Consider the following 12,605-nt stretch of genomic DNA (forward strand, 5'->3'; position numbering starts at 1 on the left):
TAGAGAATGAATGAGTGATTTTTAGGTTAAAACTGCAGATTGACGCCTATTTTTTACGCAGATGTCTATTTATTTAACGCGTAAATCTGTTTTATTTTATTTTTTTTTTACCTTTGGAGGATTTTACTCTAGTAAACATCTTGAAACTGGTTTGGACTTCTTTTCAGACCAGAGACTGCTCAGTGGGAGGTAAGGGTCGGGCAAGAAGAGCAGGAGGAGGAGGGGCCCATTTGCATGTAATTACCATAGCATGTGTCAGGCCGTATAAAACAGGCTGCAGGCGGCGGAGGCCGGAGACAGACGCGCAGTTCACGGTGACAAAACACACTGGGAGGGAGGCTGAGGGAAGCATGGACCAGTAACTAACATCACCATTACGCACTGGATTTACGCTTTACGTCGGACCAGAGGAGGAGTTTTTGTTTTATTTTCTTTTTTATCTGCGCTATAAACTCCCACAAGTTCAGGTTTTTTTTTTTTTTTGCCTTCAAGTTCAGAGTTTTGGGATTTATCCTCTTTGGTTCCTCGGGAGATGAATCCCAGCAGCGGGGCGAGCAGCGGCAGCAGTTGACTGAGACAACACAAACGAGCTCAATGCATCTTCCTCAAGGGGACTGAACAGGAGCCAACAAGTCCCCACACGTTTTACTTTATTTATTCCTTATTTATTATGTATTTATTAAACATGGGGCGCGTTATTCTGCTGACTCTCACCGTCATGTTCATGTTGCTGTGCCAGGTTGGTCTTCAAATCTTTATCTCCAACATTAACACATGATTTATCCGCTCCATCCACCAGTGGGTGACGATAACGAGCTTATTTCCTTCCCAGGGGTTCTGTTCGGGGGTTTTTGAGCTGAAGCTGCAGGAGTTTCTAAACAAGAAGGGGGCGCAGGGGAACAAGAACTGCTGCAAAGGAGGCCTGGCCTCCTCCTTCCAGCAGCAGTGCGAATGTAAGACTTTCTTCAGGATCTGCCTCAAGCACTACCAGCCCAACGCCTCGCCGGAGCCGCCGTGCACCTACGGCGGCGCCGTGACGCCCGTCCTGGGCTCCAACTCCTTCCAGGTCCCCGACGTCATCCCGGAGAGCGCGTTCACCAACCCGGTCAGGATGAACTTCGGCTTCACGTGGCCGGTAAATTCCGATTCACTCCCGAAAACAATGCGATTCGCGCCATTTTAATTGAATCTCTGTGCGTAAAAGTGAGCGCGACGGCTGAGCGCGCATGAAGTTGAGGGCAGGGGTGTTTGGTTTCAGCAGCTTTCAGAGCAGAGAGTGTCGCCTTGGGGTTTTTTTTTTTTTTTTTAGCTGCTTGGTGTTTTCACCACGCTTCCGCTGGCCACCTGTCTCACCAAGCCATTTGTGTTCCCAGGGGACCTTCTCCCTGATCATCGAAGCGTTACACACCGACTCCAAAGACGACCTCTCCACAGGTAGGAACCAAATCCTCCCTCTCCAGCTCAGGCACTCACCTGCTTTTTGTTACATCCTTTTTATTGTGTTTCTTTTTTAGAGAATCCAGAGCGCGTCATCAGCACAATGACCACCCAGAGGCATCTGACGGTGGGAGATGACTGGTCCCAGGACCTGCACACCGCAGGCAGGACCGAGCTGAAGTACTCGTACCGCTTTGTGTGCGACGAGCACTACTACGGGGACGGCTGCTCGGTGTTCTGCCGGCCCAGAGACGACGCTTTTGGGCACTTCACCTGCGGAGAACGGGGGGAGATCGTGTGTGACGCCGGCTGGAAGGGCCAATACTGCACGGAGCGTGAGTTTAAGAAACTTTTATTACTGGAATGAGGTGGAGGACGCATCAAATATGACTTTTAAAAAGATTTTAGTACAGACGTGGAAGTTATCGTAACGTTTTTGACACGATACTTGAAAACGAACATCACCTTCCTAAAATAATTTGCCAAAATTGTTTTTTTTTTATTGTCAAAAATTGACTTAAAAAAAAACAACAAAAACAAAATTAAAATGAAAAATGACGATATTTGATTTAGAACTGAATTTTAGTATTATATTTTAAAAAATGTCTAGTTTGTAGTCAAAGGGTCCAAGTGCCGTTAGAAGGGATCTTGTGGGTAAACACCACGCGTCCCCCGCCCCCCTGCTTCTCCACACACACACACACACACACACACACACACACACACACACACACACACACACACACACACACACACACACACACACACACACACACACACACACGACTACTTGATTTATTCTAAGGAAAGTTTTTTGGAATAATCTCACGCGTGCCATAAATTTACATGCTGCCTTCCGATTGGCTGCTGCCGGAGTGGGCCGGACGCTGATTGGTTGAGGCGGGGGAGGTATTGTTTGAAGTGGGCAGCTGCCGGCAGAGAGGAAACAATGGGGCAGCTGTCGAGCACTGGCAACACACTCGCCAGCTGTCCACTCTTATCTGCCCCAATCTGAGACATTAAGGGGAGTGTGTGAGTGAGTGTGTGTACGTGTGTGTGTGTGTGTGTGCAGGGAGAATGAATAAAAGAGTTTTGACCTGCAGCAAAGGAGGAGAAGAAAAAAGGGAGGGTGTTGGGGTGGCTTTGGGGGTCTGTGTGAGAGTGTGTGCACTTTGGGGTACACACACATTCACACAGACTCTTTCTTTGTCTCTGCAGTATGTTGAACATGAAGTTTTAGGGATGAGATTAAGGACACTAAGTTTGAAGAAACAGTTTACACTGCAAAAACACAAAATCTTACCAAGTATTTTTGGTCTGATTACTAACGAAATATCTTAGTACACTTCAAATAAGACAAAACTAATTTACAAATAAGTTTTCACCAACATAAATGTTCTTGTTTTAAGTAAATAATTACTTAATATTGATTTTAAAAAAAGTAAAAATCAACATTAATGGCTTATTTACTTAAAACAAACTTCCATATTTTACTGAAAAGTTACTTGAAAGTTTGTCTTGCCTTATTTAAAGTCTGTTAAAATATTTGCACTATAATCTAGACCAAAGACTTGGTAAGATTTTGTGTTTTTGCAGTGTAGGGGCATCTCATCGCTTTGTTTTAGTTACAAGTTTGGCTTTTAAATCTGCAAAAATGAAAATCAGTGATAAACCTGCGTTTCTGTTTACACATTCTTCTAAGTGCAACTTTCACTTTCTCCTGCTGCGCAGCAATCTGTCTGCCGGGATGCGACGAGGAGCACGGCTTCTGCGAGAAACCCGGCGAGTGCAAGTAAGTCTCCTTTGATTACTGAGACGGCAGCGGCGTAACACGAGTGGACTGACCGGTGTGCTCCCTCTTAATTGGACGACAACAGGTGCAGAGTGGGATTCAAGGGGCGCTACTGCGACGAGTGCATTCGCTACCCGGGCTGCCTCCATGGGACCTGCCAGCAGCCCTGGCAGTGCAACTGTCAGGAGGGCTGGGGGGGGCTTTTCTGTAACCAAGGTGAGGACCGGGCCTCCTGAGAGCGCCGCGGTGATGAGAGAGGAGGACGGGGGGGAAACTGCTTGTTGGGTTTTAGAGGTTCTGGCATTTTGGGATTGATTTGGACTCTTAGACCAGGAGAAGTTTCAGCTTTATTCAGAGTTTGCAACAAATGATTTGGTTCCTCGCTAGAAATCTAATCAGGTATCAGTTTGATCATTTATTGTGATTAAGGATGCACCAATCCACCACTTTGATGTCAGATACTGGTACAGATATCTGAGGTTTTATATCGATTTTATACAGAAAAACAATGTTCAACTGACTTTAAACACATTTATTTGATAACTCTGCACCAGTGCAGCACATTTAGTTGCAGCAATAGCATCACAAGATTGTAAGAACAAGGAGTGCACTGCAAAAACACAAAGACTTACCAAGTAATCTGGTCTAGTTTCTAGAGCAAATATCTTAGTACACTTAAAATAACACAAAACTAACTTAGAAGTAACTTTTCAGCAAGATATAAGATTGTTTAGAGTCAATAATTCCTTTGTATTGATGAAAACGTTCTAGTATTATTGACAGAATATTACACTTATGACAGGGGAAAATATATTATAAGTGAAATAACCTGCAGATGAATCTAGTACTTTTTCATCAATATGAAGGAAGTATTGACTCTAAACAAGCTCTTATGTCTTCTTGATAAGTTAGCTGTAAGTTACTTTCGTCTTATTTCAAGCATGCTAACATATTTGCACTAAAAACTAAACCAGAATGGAGTAAGATTTAGTTTTTGTGCAGTGTTAAATAAATAACAATGAAACTGAAACTGACAGCAATAGCTCGACTTCCTCAGTCCAACATGTAAAATAAACCGCAACAAACCTGTAAAAATGTTCGGAAAGTGCAATTCGGAATGCTAAATATAATGTAAGATAAATTAAAAAAACAATATTTTGCCAAGCTAGTATAGAACTAGACCGAATAGATCTGCACATTGCCAATAACACCCGATCTAGATTTTTTTTAAATATTGGAACCGATACAGATATTAATATCACATCGTTGCATCTCAAATTTGTTATCACGATAAGTATGAATTATGTTTAAAATCCCCCAAACCTGACTGTGATGCTTAGATTGTTAGTTTTACTATTTTCTCCTCTGTTTTTAATTGAGCGTATCGATAAATATAAATAAATCTGAACACATATGTGCAGTTTAGTGATTAAAAAATACACTTTTTATATGACTGGTGTCCTAAAGAAACACATATTACAAATGGGAATGTTTTGGTGCCACACGTAGAAACAGCCTTACAGTTATCCAAAAAACAGAGTAACAAATAGTTATTTTTGTCACTTTTATCACAAAACACCAGAATAAAACCCATAACTGTCATGGCTGAAACAAGAAAAACAACCAAAGTGTGAAGATAGGCGGCAGAGACGGTGAAATGTAGTGGAAGACAAAAGGCATTCTGTCACTCTGGTTGTGCCATATGTTGCACTGAGCCTAATTCACATGTTCTGCTGCGTGCTTCCAGATCTGAACTACTGCACTCATCACAAGCCGTGCATGAATGGAGCCACATGCAGCAACACCGGCCAGGGCAGCTACACCTGTTCCTGCAGGCCCGGCTTCACTGGGGCCAGCTGTGAGATCAAGGTCAACGAATGTGCTGGAAACCCCTGCCGCAACGGGGGAAGCTGCACTGTAAGTGTGGAAAAAAAATTAACGTCTAAATGTAGCCTGGCACCTGCTGCACTTATCCAGTCGAAACCAAAGAAGCCTCTAAAAAAAATGTCTGATGTCTAGCTGCAGATGCAGCAGCGACGTCAACCCGGTGTGATTATTATTCTCCCCACTCAGGATTCAGAAAACACATATAAGTGCAGTTGCCCTCATGGTTTCTATGGCAACAACTGCGAGTTAAGTGCCATGACGTGTGCGGATGGGCCTTGCTCCAACGGAGGCCGCTGCGCCGACAACCCTGATGGAGGCTATTTCTGCCAGTGCCCCACTGGATACGCAGGATTCAACTGTGAGAAAAAGATTGACCACTGCACCTCCAGTCCCTGCTCCAACGGTAAGAGACGCCGAGGAGTTTATGTTCTGCTGCAAAGCTCTGCTTTACAAATGACTGCAACACTTTGTCGGTGTTCCTCTAATGTCGAAAAAAACACACACACACACACAATTTAACGATCGTAGTGTTTCCATTAAATAAGAAATGTAATTAAAGTCACATAAATTGCGATAAATCATTAAAAACAGACAGTGTCGACATCATCCAACCACTTCCTGTTTTCTTCATCTTTTCTGGCAGTAGTAACATCCGGTTGTTGATCACATGACGTGTGATGCGTAAGAAGTGTTTCCACTGCAGTTTTGTGAGAAGCAACCTAATTTTAGAACATTTTTTATGTTTCCATTAAGCAAATCTGTTTTCCTAAATCCAATATGTGCAGTTATCTGGTCACTGGCTGAGTTTCCATTAACCTTAAAATTTCACCAATTGAAATTGCGAAAATAAATTTGCTTAATGGAAACATGGGAATTTTGAAAAACGGACATTTTTTGATAGGATGTAGTTTTTCTTCACCCTTGTATTCTGCAAAACTGCAACAGAAACACTTTTTTGCATCACATGAATCACATGATCAACAGTGACTCAAATCGTTTTCTTAGAATACATTTGTTCAATCAAGCCCAAAACAATTTGAAAACTAAATTTAATTTTTTTTAATACAGAAAATGTGTAAAAACCATTTAAAATTTGGGGCTTGTTTCTACAAAAAGCAACAAAATCAGATAATTGTAATTGCTTGATTTTATTTTAATCTTAAATTATTTTACTATTTTTTGCTATTGACTTGTCGATTTTGGCCCACATGACAAAAAGTTTGGACACCCCTGGGTTTGTTGCTCCAACGCCTGAATAAAACATCTCTTCTGATTGGCTGACAGATGATGAGCAACATGGCTGATTTATGTCTATGTCTCATGTAACTGTTTACTGCCATGATTTTTAATGATTTATCACATGAACAACTTTATCAACTTGCGATTTAATGGAAACACCGCAATTGGGAAATTGTGTTTTTTTTTTTTACATTAGCTGAATATCGACAAACGTTTGCAAACATTTGTAATGGAAACGCAGCTACTGCAGGTCCTGAAGTCTGTTGTTTCTTTGAAGAACAAACAGTAAAATGAGACTTTGTTTCTGTTCCAGGCGCCCGCTGTGTGGATCTGGTCAACTCCTACCTGTGCCAATGCCCAGAGGGTTTTGCTGGTATGAACTGCGACCAGACAGGTGACGTTTGCTCTGCCTATCCTTGCCAAAATGGCGGGACGTGTCAGGAGGGTCCGACCGGCTACACCTGCACCTGCCCACCCGGATACACCGGCCGCAACTGCAGCTCCCCCATCAGCCGCTGTGAGCACAACCCCTGCCACAACGGCGCCACCTGCCACGAGAGAAACAACCGCTACGTCTGCGCGTGTGTGCCCGGCTACGGAGGCAGAAACTGCCAGTTTCTGCTTCCGGAGCACGCCGCGATCCGAGGGTCCGAGGTCCCCTGGATGGCCATCGGCTCTGGCGTGGCCATGGTGCTGCTGCTGCTGGCCGGCTGCGCCGTGCTGGTTGGGTTTTTACGATCGAAAGCTCAGCACAGCGTACAGGCGGAGACGGCGGGCGAAGGAGAGACAATAAATAACCTCACCAACAACTGTCACCGTGGTGACAGGGACCTTGCTATCAGTGTGATGCCGATGCCCGGCGTCAAAAACATCAATAAAAAGATGGACTTCAGCAGCGGCGACCCGGATGAAGATTCTTCGCCAGGAAGGAGCAGCTGCAAAAGCCGACATCCACCTTCAGACTACAACCTGGTGCGGGAGGTGAACTACGAGCAGGCGGCCAAAGAGGCCATGCTGGAGGCGGCCTGCGAGGACAAGTATCAATCCTTGGACTCGTTGGAGTTTGAAGAGAAACACAGCAAACGTTTAAAATGGTAAATACTTAAAGCAGGAAGCTGGCAGTCAAAATGACCCCCAGCAGCCAAAATAGTAACGCTAATGTTGTGTTTTTGTTTCCTCTCAAAGCGATGCATCAGAAAAGAGAGCCCCAGAACTGTCTGCATGTGCGGACACCAAGTACAAATCTGTGTTTGTGATGTCAGAGGAGAAAGACGAATGTATAATTGCGACCGAGGTGAGTTTATCGATGTTTCACTGGAAAAACATCCAAAATCTTACCAGCTATCTTTGGTTTGGTTTCTAGTGCAAATATCTTAGTACACTTGAAATAAGACAAAAGTAACTTACAAGAAACTTTTTAGCAAAATATAGGAGCTTGTTTTTAGTCAGTTATGCATTAATATTTATGAAAAAGTGCTTGGTAGATATATTCCCATGTTTTAAGTGAATTAATCTGCCAATCGAATTAGAACTTTAGGAATTATTAACTTAAAACAAGCTCATGTATATAACTGAAAAGTTACAGAAAAATTAAGAGACCACTTAAAAAGACAAGTTTCTCTGATTTTACTTTTTACTTCTGTTTGAGTAAAATGAACATTATTTTATTCTATGAACTACTGACAACATGTCTCTAAAATTAAAGCAAATATTATTTATTTATTAGCAGAAAATGAGAAATGGTCAAAATAAAAAGGATGCAGAGCTTTCAGATCTCAAATAATGCAAAGAAAACAAGTTTATATTAATTTAGAAACAACAACACTAATGTTTTAATCAGGAAGAGTTCAGAAATCGGTGTTTGGTGGGATAACAGGAGTCGCTCTTAGTTTTGTCCAGAGATGCATTTCAGATTGTTTCAAGTCAATAATTTAATACTGATGAAAAAAATACTTGTTTAATTGGCAGATATTTCACTCACAATGTGAAAAATCTCTTGTTATAAGTGAAATAATCTGTCAAGTAGTTTTTCGTCAATATTTACAAATTATTGACTTAAAACAAGCTTCTGTATCTTGCTAAAAAGTTACTGGTAAGATAATTTTGCCTTATTTCAAGTGTACTAAGATATTTGCTCTCGAAACTAAACCAAAATGACTTGTTAAGATTTTGTGTTTTTGCAGTGTTCACATTTCACTGGTCTGAATAAAATCTAATTTCTGTTTCTTTTCCCACCTGTGCGTCTCCAGGTGTAAGAAGCCACCAATGGGCTGCCGGTTGCTCATTTGCTCTATGGGAGAGTTTTTATGCTCCTTCAGATGCTGCTCTAACCCTAGGGGGCGATGTCCCGCCTTGAGACTGCTGCTGATACAGAGACGTTTAACTGATATTCAGAGTGAGCTGGTTCTCTACTGGTAACTAAGTGTAGGCAGCGGCGGCCTGTGGGATAAGAACTGGCACGGTAAAAAAATGTAAAAATAAAAGTGATGTAAATGAGGTTTACAGTTGAACGTAAACTGTCAGTAAGCTTTTCACTCTGCCTTTCATTGGAGATTATATATAAGCAACCATTGCCTCACTGGCAATAGAGCAGGGGTGTCCAAACTTTTTGCTACGTCGACCAGAATTGTAGACTCAAAAGTAGCAAAAAAACAAAAAAACTAAACCTAAAATCAATCAAATCAAACAGCCTGATCCAAAACCTGGAAGGGATTTTTTACCACGGTGTATTATGGCCTTTGGAGATTAAAAAAGGAGTAAATTTCTGCCAAAAACTCAGAAATGTTTTAGAAAATTTTTAACATTTGAAATTCAGAAATTTTCTACTTTTTTCTGTAGAAAATTTCTAATATTAATCTAAAAAAAAATTTTTTTGTAGATGTCCTTGTTTTTTCTAGAAAAATTCTGAAAAATGTCTGACTTTTTTGGTAGAAATTTACTACTTTTTGTTTTTTCCTAATTTGGCCCTAATACAACGTAGCAGTTTTTACATATTTGTATTAAAAGAAAGTCATCTAGTTTTCAGTTTCTTTTGGGCTCAATTTAATAAATTTATTTTCAGTAATAAGAACAGGATTTGGATCACTTTGTTTCAAACCGTTTGCTAATTTTAGCCAAGTTTAAGAACGAATAAAAGCTGATCTTTTGTTAAAACTTGGTCCTAAAAACACAAAAACTTTGTGTTACTTTACATTTTCCTGTGTAAGAAGATTAAGTGGTAACCATTTTCTCCCTGGCTACAAATTAAAAGTCTCCATCTGCATCTACGGGTCAAATTTGTATCATTTTCGAATTGCAGTTGGGGGCCGCACAAAATCAGTCGAAAGGCCACAAACGGCCCCCGGGGCCGTAGTTTGGACACCCCTGCCACAGAGCATGCTACGAGTTTTATTTTATGCAACATTTGCAGCCGGGCCTTTTCTGCACCCCACAGGCTGCTGCTGGGCGCAGGAACTGCATCAAACGGTGGATGTTTGGCCATACTGGCCTGCTCTTCACAGGGCGCTTCATGGGCTGTGCTCCCATCGCTGCCATAGTGAAGACTGTATGTATACTTGATGTCTGTACTAACTGAAGTGCGTTTTCTCCCCCCAAGCCCTCCAAACCATTTATGATATAGTATTCTTTCAAAAAACAAAACAAAAAAAAAGGTTTTTTTTTATAAAAAAGAAAGAGAAGAAATTTCCTTTTGATACATATTGTCCTTTTTGTAAAATAAACCCAAGAAAATGTTATGATTTAAAATTATGATTTAATTTATGTTAATTTAAAAACTTTGTGTTATTTTTATTTTCTAATGTATATTTGTGATGTTTGTTATAATTATTTAAGTTTTTTTTTTTTAAAGGATATTTGCAAAGGCACTTCATGTGAATGTTTGGTTTTTTTCTACTTCTTTTGCTTTCTTTGGTTTTAAGAAAATGTTATTTAAAATGAATAATGTAACAGTTTACTGGTTGTGAATGAAGGAATTAGCCAAGACTATTTTTCCAATAAATATTGCTAAACATGACGTCTCGTTGCGTCCATCTCTGGCTGCGTCCATGTGTGAAAACTCCCAGCAAACGCCTCGTTGAAGGCGCCGTGAGCAAAGTTAATCACCAACATCTGCTGCCTTCCCCGGGCCGCCCCATGGCGGGCCTTTTTCTGGAAAGTGTCGCCGTGGAGACGGACGAGGGGGTCTATTCATGAAAAACAATGTCCTCACACCAGATTTACCACTCTTAGTGCGACTTCCACCAACACCAGGTAAATCATGGCTTTGAAATTTAGATCAATGGAGAGTAGTTTCACACACTTCCTGTTTTTTCCAAACTATATCGTGAACTGGATGCTTTGATGCTTGAATTTAGGCTTTTCTTTAGTCAGCTGGAAAGCTCATTGGAGAGATCAGAAAATCCAAAACAACTTAAAAAAGTGAAACATTTCCATTTTAACGTAACTCACTGAAAGTATTTTTGGTTTGATTTCTACTCGAAAAGAGACAAAAACTAACTTGCAACAAACTTTTCAGCATGCTATAGGAGCTTGTTTTTAGTCAATAATTCCTTAATATTGATGAAAAAGTACTGGTTTCATTGGCAGATTATTTTATTTATAACAAGATATTTTCCCCATGTTTTAGTGAAATAATCTGCCAGTGGAACTAGTAGTTTTTCATAAAAATTCAGTTATTGACTGAAAACAAGCTCATATATCTTGCTGAAAAGTTCCTCATGAGATAATTTTGTTTCATGTCAAGTGCATCAACATATTTGCACAAGAAGCCAGGCAAAAAACTAGCTTGTTTGTGGTTTTTGGCAGTGTTTTAGTTCCCTACAAAACCACAATTTTTGGTCTAGTTTTACCTTAGCACAACTTGAAAAGACAAAAACTAACGCAAAAGTATTGTGAAGGAACGCAAAAGAAAAACAAATGTCCACTAGAGGGCTCAGTATGTATCTATTCACATGCTTTACACATTTTTTTTAAATTAAATATATTGTTACTTTTATTAATTTTAATAATCTTTCAGGGTTTTTTATTTTTTGGGCCCCCGATCCTCCAGCCCCTCGGTGCCCAGTGAACACAGCAGCGGCCCTGGAAGCGAGTGACTGTAAATCATCGGCCTGGCATCGGGGGCCTCTGGTTCGGCTTACAACGCCGCGCCATTAGTGGAACAAGCTTCAGCAGACAATGACGGAATTGACAATGAAGCACACAAAAGACCACCCTAGGGAGAGTCTGCATGTCCCTCGGCATGCTGGGAGAAAGAGAGCAGCAGGAACAGATGTTGTTGAGTAACAGATGCCTTCTGGCCGGAGTTCAGCCACAGACAGCCACCACCTCTGAGGCGAGAGCCTCGGGACGGCACCTGGGACGGACCATCATGGAAACACGGAGCATCACATGAATCAGCGCTTCAGCTGCTTATGCACTGCAAAAACACAAAACCCTACCACGTAGATTTGGTTTAGTTTCTACTACAAATATCTTCGCACACTTGAAATAAGACAAAACTAACTTACATTTCAGCAAGATAAAGCTTACTTTAAGTCAATAATTTCTTAATATTGATGAAAAAGTACTAGTTCCACTTTCAGATTAATTAACGTAACGTGTGAAATATCTTGTTATAAGAGAGTTTAGTACATTTTCATCAATATTAAGGAAATGCTTACTTAAAATAATCTTCTATATTTTGGTGAAACATTACTTGTAGTTTTGTCTTATCTCAAGTGTACCAAGATATCTGGACTAGAAACTAGACCAAAAATACTTGGTAAGTTTTTGTGTTTTTGCAGGAAGAAAAATGTATATTATGTTCTAGTAAAACAAGTTTGCCATTAAGAAGAGAAAAAGTTTCTCTCTTGGTATCTGATATGTATTTATTGAAGAAACTTGAGTTCATTCTGTGAGCAACGAAAGAAAACATAAAAAAGCTACTATACACTGTAAAAACAATATCGTACAAGTATTTGGTTTAGTTTTAAAATATGTTAGTATGCGTGAAATAAGTAACTTTTCAGGAAGATATACGAGCTTGTTTTAGGTCAATAATTCATTAATGTTGATGAAGTTCTAGTTCAATGGCAGATTATTTCCCTTATAACAACACATTTTTCCTGTGTTACAAGTTAAATAATCTTCCAGTAGGCCTAGAACCTTTTAAATCAACTTTAAGGAATTATTTTTAAGTTATTACACATGAAATAAGACAAAACTAAGATATTTGCACTGGAAACTAGACTAATAATACACTGAAAGATTT

The 12,605-nt window shown here is 40.4% G+C and overlaps 1 protein-coding gene across 1 annotated transcript; it reads left to right on the forward strand.

Annotated features, from left to right (window-relative positions):
• Nucleotides 1-239: 239 nt before the first annotated feature.
• On the forward strand, nt 240-10,367 carry dla (deltaA). Its single transcript, XM_008418437.3, has 11 exons — nt 240-739; nt 833-1,135; nt 1,374-1,434; nt 1,515-1,772; nt 3,169-3,229; nt 3,315-3,445; nt 4,977-5,146; nt 5,303-5,519; nt 6,669-7,449; nt 7,541-7,649; nt 8,605-10,367. The coding sequence occupies exons 1-11, from the start codon at nt 671-673 to the stop codon at nt 8,608-8,610; spliced, it is 2,166 nt and encodes a 721-aa protein (XP_008416659.1). The 5' UTR covers nt 240-670; the 3' UTR covers nt 8,611-10,367.
• The last annotated feature ends 2,238 nt before the right edge of the window (nt 10,368-12,605 follow it).

Source organism: Poecilia reticulata, chromosome 1 (genome assembly GCF_904066995.2).
Source record: "Poecilia reticulata chromosome 1, P_reticulata-male-v2, whole genome shotgun sequence".
NCBI classification, from domain to species: domain Eukaryota; kingdom Metazoa; phylum Chordata; class Actinopteri; order Cyprinodontiformes; family Poeciliidae; genus Poecilia; species Poecilia reticulata.

What these genes read in the sequence shown, in the direction of transcription:
- dla (XM_008418437.3), top strand. Translation starts at nt 671, where the DNA reads ATGTATTTATTAAACATGGGGCGCGTTATTCTGCTGACTCTCACCGTC. An exon ending in ACTTCGGCTTCACGTGGCCG is followed by an intron (nt 1,136 to 1,373) that starts GTAAATTCCGAT and finishes TTGTGTTCCCAG; the next exon opens with GGGACCTTCTCCCTGATCAT. An exon ending in CTCCAGTCCCTGCTCCAACG is followed by an intron (nt 5,520 to 6,668) that starts GTAAGAGACGCC and finishes TTTCTGTTCCAG; the next exon opens with GCGCCCGCTGTGTGGATCTG.